The 5,741-nt window shown below is 52.0% G+C and overlaps 1 protein-coding gene across 1 annotated transcript; it reads left to right on the top strand.

Moving 5' to 3' along the window:
• Positions 1 to 128: 128 nt before the first annotated feature.
• On the top strand, positions 129 to 4,451 carry RPL6 (ribosomal protein L6). Its single transcript, XM_051634251.1, has 7 exons — positions 129 to 454; positions 1,128 to 1,361; positions 1,452 to 1,550; positions 2,015 to 2,158; positions 3,087 to 3,135; positions 3,574 to 3,758; positions 4,250 to 4,451. The coding sequence occupies exons 2-7, from the start codon at positions 1,128 to 1,130 to the stop codon at positions 4,400 to 4,402; spliced, it is 864 nt and encodes a 287-aa protein (XP_051490211.1). The 5' UTR covers positions 129 to 454; the 3' UTR covers positions 4,403 to 4,451.
• The last annotated feature ends 1,290 nt before the right edge of the window (positions 4,452 to 5,741 follow it).

Raw genomic sequence — 5,741 nt, 5'->3', positions numbered from 1 at the left:
CCTGCGTCACCGCGCACGTCATCGGGCTGCGACGCCGCCCCGCCCCCGCCAGCAGCGCGGGGCGCGGCCCGGGGGAGCGGGGCCCGGGGGAGCGCGGCCCGGTGGCACTCGCCGCGGCAGCGCCGGAGCCGGGTCCCGCGGAGCCTTACCTCGGCCGTGCCCTGAGCGTGAGGGAGGGCCAGGCAGCGGAGGGACAGCGAGCCCCGCTCCCGGAGCCGCTGGTCACCACAGCCCGCCCCGGGCCGAGCTGCCGGTGCCCGGTGCCCGCCCCCGCCGCCCGGACAGGGCTGTGCCGCGCTCCCCTCGCTGGGTGACCCGGGACTGGCCCGGGCCGTCCGGGCCCCACCTGGACTACAAGTCCCAGCGCGCCCCGCGGCGGGCGCGGTGACGTCAGGCGCAGCCCCCTCTTTAGGCCCCTGGTGCCCGGATGTAGGTCCCTTTCCCTCCCCGGAAGGTAGGGATGGCGGAGCGGCGACGGGCAGAGCCGGCGGCCGGCGGGCGTTATCCGTTGCCATCTGCCCTCGGGCGGCTGCACTGGGCTCACCGGCCCGATTCGGCGCCCTCGGGGAGACGGCGCTGAGGCCCGGGGAGCGACCTGGGGGCGGGAGGGGAGCGGGAGGTGGAGCCGCTGCGGCCGGGCCAGGCCGCGGCTGCCTGCGCAGGCCGGGCTGGGCCCCGACCGGCCGGGCTGGGGCCTCCCGGGGGCTCAGGTGAGAAGCGGGATCCGGACTCGGTTGCGCCTGGAGCTGGAGGCGCTGCAGGGCAGAGCGGAGCCGGGGAAGGGCCGCTGTAGGCCTGCGGTGTGGCGGGGCACGGCAGCTCTGGCAGGGCCGTAGGGAAACCGGAGCCCAGCCCTCGGGACGGAGGGACCGCGGCGTTTCCTGGGGCTTGGACAAAATTCAGCGCAGCTGTGTTGACTAGCACGGGGGAGCGTTTTGTGTGCGGGACGAGCGTGCAGCGGGCAGGATGCTCCTCTGCAGCGTCTTGGTGTGCCTGGGCTGTAAGGTGGCTGACAGCTGTCAGGATGGTGTAGAGGATCCAGCTCTGATTCTTTTGTTTCTGCAACTTAAACCCTCCTCTGCGCACGGAGGAATAAGCCCTGGTTTCTGTGTCATTTGGATCCACAGATGGCAGGTGAGAAAAAGCCAAGTGAGAAGGCGCCTGCTAAGAAGCCAGGTGAGAAGAAGCCAGGTGAACAGAAATCGACCCAGAAGGCAGCAGGTGACAAGAAGAAGAGGGCTAGGAAGCAGCATGCCAGCCGCAACCCTGTCCTGGCCCGGGGCATCGGGAGGTACTCCCGGTCAGCCATGTACGCCAGGAAGGCGCTGTACAAGCGCAAGTACACGGCTCCCGAGACAAAGGTAGGAGGGGAACTACTGTGTTAAAATAACCACGTTTCATGGAGCCTTTGGTGTGGGACTTGATGTGTTTCCCGTGTTCTTGGCCTACAGATAGAAAAGAAGAAGAAGGAAAAGCCCCGTGCCACCATCACCAAGCCGGTCGGCGGAGACAAGAACGGAGGCAGCCGCGTGGTTAAAATCCGCAAAATGGTAAGGACGGGGCCTGGGGTGCTGGCAGGTGCAGGCTGTCACGGGTCACTTGTGGCTAGATGGTGTGTCTCTAGGCTGGGGCATGCAGCAGCCTCAGCCTGTGCCCTGCTCCACCCGACTGGTGGCTCTGACCTCCTCTAGGTACAGAGCCAGCAGTTGTTGTGCCTGGGGGATGCTGGTGGTTCAGGGGAGGGGTAGTGGGGCAAGAGCAGGTTCTGCCCTGCCATATGTGTGGCTGTGCTGGACTGGAACATGGTAAGAAACACAGAGCTGGGCTCAACTTCTGCTGTTGCATATCGTGCAGAAGATACTTGGTGTGTTCTTGCAGTGCTGGTTGCAACAGGAAAAATGTCTTTCGGAAAAGTCGTTGTATCTCTTACAACAGGAATAATCTAAGCTGTAGTGAAAGCTTTCTGTCCTGTGGAACAAAAGGTGGTGCAACGTTTTGCTTCTCTCTTTCCTAGCCCAGATACTATCCCACTGAGGATGTTCCTCGCAAGCTTCTGAGTCATGGCAAGAAGCCCTTTTGCCAGCACAAGAGGAGGCTGCGGGCCTCCATTACTCCAGGAACTGTTCTGATCCTGCTCACTGGCCGTCACCGGGGCAAGGTACATGGAGCTGCTTCTTGTGCTCTTCCCCCCAGGGACTGTCATGGTGGCTTTGCAGCATTTCTTTCTGAAGCTGCTTTGATGCAGCAGAGGCATCCCAAAATCACCAGCTGGTGTCACGGGATGTTGCTCAGCCACAAGATGTGAATCTGCTTTTCTGGGAACTGTCCCAATGCTTTCTCTCATCCTGCCTTTAGGGAAAATGGTCTTGAAAGTTTTCCTACCCAGAGCAGGAAATGAAACAGGCTAGGCCAGCTGCTTAGACAAAATTAAGGGAATCTTCCTGCAGTGTGTAGGTTTGCACTGCAGGATGGCAGACTCGGTCTCTGCTCCTACTGTTGCAACAAGGCCAAAACTTTGTCTTACGCTAGGTATTGCAAAGGAAAAAATACATTTCCATTCTTAATCTAATTATCAAGGTAACACTTGATGGTTACATTAAGCTGTGTCCTTCACCTTCATGTTTGCTAACAGGTCTTAACTGACAGCCTGTATTTTATTGAATTCTTTGGCCTTGGTGTCACATCACTTAAAAGAATGCTGTTCAGGGAAAGAAAAGTTGACCAGAAAGAATAAAACATAACTGGGGTGCCCCTGTGTGATACCCTTGTGGGTTTCATCTAGTTCCTGCCTTTAAATTGTATGAAGAATCTGGGTGATGAGAGGGCTGTCTTGACATCCTCTAGAAAAGGAAAAGATTTTTAAAAAAATGACTAATTGGCTTTGTTCAGCCTCAAATGAGAGGAGAGTCCCAGTCTGCTGTTGCTGTGGTAACTGGCCAAGCTGTGCTCTTGAGTAGCTGGTCACTTCTGCAGTGGCAGAGTTGTGCCTGTGGCTGGGTGCTGTGCTGAGGGTGGGCATGGTCGTAGGCTGGGTGCAGCACTTCAGGGTACTGGGACCTGAGGACTAACATCACATCTCTTTACAGCGTGTTGTCTTCTTGAAGCAGCTTGATACTGGCCTTTTGCTCGTTACAGGTAACAAACTTACTTGAGTGTGATTATTTTCTTGGTTCTTTAGGGGAATTTATGGGTTGGGGTTGTTTAGGTTTTTTGTTGCTGTTTTGTTTTTCTTGAGGGGGGGGAGGGTACTGTTAAGTTCAGGTTTGTCCCTAGGGTTAGTGGCGCTACAGATCAACATGTGGATGGTTTGATGCATCATGTATTCATGGAACTGTGGAATCACATTTTGTGGCTTTCCAGGGAAGTGGAGGGGAGGTAATTAAGCTTCAATACCTGATAAAAGCATCTTCTAGCTTTTCTAGAGGCTGTGGGGACAAGACTTTGTTGATGGTTCAATTTAGCTGTAGGCATCTCTGAAGAAACTAATCACGTTCCACTCTACAGAAGTTCAACTTAGAAGCAGTGTCTGTTGCCAGAAAAGCTAACCTTATTCTCTCTTTTCTTTGCCCTCAGGACCCTTGGTTATCAATCGTGTCCCTCTGCGTAGGGCCCATCAGAAATTTGTTATTGCTACATCTACAAAGGTTGATATCTCTGGGGTGAAAATCCCCAAGCATCTCACCGACGCATACTTCAAGAAGAAGAGGCTGCGTAAGCCCAAGCACCAGGAAGGCGAGATCTTTGACACTGAAAAAGAAGTAAGGAACATGATTGCTCAGTTCTCTCTGAATGCCCTTTTTAATTAGAGCCAGGTGGGAAAGGGGGAAATGCCATGCAACAAATGGGCAATGAGTTTTAAGTGGTCCTCAATAAAATTAGGTGATGCCATTAAAATTACTTAATACAGCAGCACTGAAATAAACCCCTTTTAAATTTGGGGATTACTCAGCCAGAACAGCAGCAATAATTATTTCAGTTAAATGTCCTCTTTTGACCAAGAAACACCTTTACTGCTTGGATGCTGCCAACAGCATGCTGCTGGCTCCAGGCTCTGCAGCCTGAGCCAGAGAGAGGCTTCAGTTCTCTCTGCCACCTCCGGTCTCCTGCCACCTTTCCCATATTTAGAACAAATGTAGAAGAGATTTCCTGAAAACGCCAGAACTCAGGGTTTGCCCTGAGTTTTATCATCTCTGTAGAAGAGTCTGAATTTACCCTGCAGGGTTTTCATGTCACTCTTTGTACTTTCTAGAAATACGAGCTCACGGAGCAGCGCAAGGCCGACCAGAAGGCTGTGGACGCACAGATCCTTGCGCGGATCAAGAAGGTGCCTCAGCTCCGTGGGTACCTGCGCTCCACGTTCTGTCTCTCCAATGGAGTCTATCCTCACAAATTGGTGTTCTAACTCTTCTGAAAGCACCACATTAAATTTGAAAGGAAAAAAAAAAAAAAAAGCAAGGGCCTCTGGTGTTTTCATTGCAATTCATGCTAGAACATGTTGCACAAATCTTGCAGTGTGTGTTATTTAGCAGATGGGGAAGCTGCTTGTGGCATGGAATTCTGAGGGGCTGCTTGTAGATTACTAGAATGTTGAGTGTATAAGGGTTTGGATGTGGGGGTTTTGTTTGTTTGGGGTTAGTTTGTGTTTTGGGTTTGTTTGGGATTTTTTTCCTGTTTAGCACAGGTAGGAATTAGCACTTGAATTTCAGGTTTTTTAACTAGGAATGAGTCAGGGAAACACACAGACATTGTCTTTGGGAAAGAGGATATACAATACTGAATTGACTCCCCATCAGGACGCATTCCAGAATAAAGATCCAGCCAAATGTCTGCCCTGGCATATTCCTGTGCACCCTTAGTGCTTCAGGTGTCTTACGTGAGGAGCCAGGACATAGCAGGGAATCACTGCTAGGTACCTCATCAATGTTTTAAAGCTTGTGTGCAGCTTTGAGATGGTTTTTCTGACAAACAGCTTTGATGCATCAATCACCACAGCAGCCTCAGCAAATATAGCAGCTTTTTGGAGGCATTTCACAAGCTATGCCTTGTGTTTTGCAGTGGAAACACTGGAAATTCTCTGATGTTCAGAGTTCTGCACGGTAACTTCTTGGGGGAACCATAACAGAATTTGGAAGTTATGTCCCTTCCCAAATCCCATGTCTTTCTTTCCTGTTCCTTGTTGATAAGTGTGGCAGAAGCTGTTTCTGTGAGCGGCAAGTATTTTTCTATCCTGGGAGACTAGTTCTAGAGTCTCAGCAATTTTTCCTATCTCAGAAACTGGCAGAAAGCAAGTTGAGAAAGTCCTGTCTGTTTTCTTTCTCTGCTGAGGTCAGTGACCAAATATCTGGAAGAGGAGGCTTGGGTAATAATGGCTCTGGTTTTAAGAGAAACTGAGGATGTACATAATAACAAATTTGGCAGGTTTGAGCTCTTCCTTAGCCAGACTTACGCAGGGAACAAAGCTTATATAACTGCACCATCTGTCTTCCCATTAATTCTCAGCTGAAAGGAGCCAATGGGGTCAAACTTGATGGGGAGTGGAGATGTCATCAAATTCATAGTGTTCTAGAAAAGGGGAGTAACGTGGCCCTCAGCGAGGTGGAAACCTGCAACATGGGGCAGGAGAGCCCTGGGCTCCAGAGCAAACAAAAAAAACCCAAATAGCTGCAGAACATCTGGCTCTGGATTCTCACATCAAGAGGCTGTGGTCATCTACAGCTCATGCTGGCTAGTGTTAAAAGAGT

The sequence above is a fragment of the Apus apus genome, chromosome 16, assembly GCF_020740795.1.
Source record: "Apus apus isolate bApuApu2 chromosome 16, bApuApu2.pri.cur, whole genome shotgun sequence".
NCBI classification, from domain to species: domain Eukaryota; kingdom Metazoa; phylum Chordata; class Aves; order Apodiformes; family Apodidae; genus Apus; species Apus apus.
The sequence above is the reverse complement of the archived record's forward strand: the minus strand, read 5'-3'. Positions and strand labels throughout refer to the sequence as shown.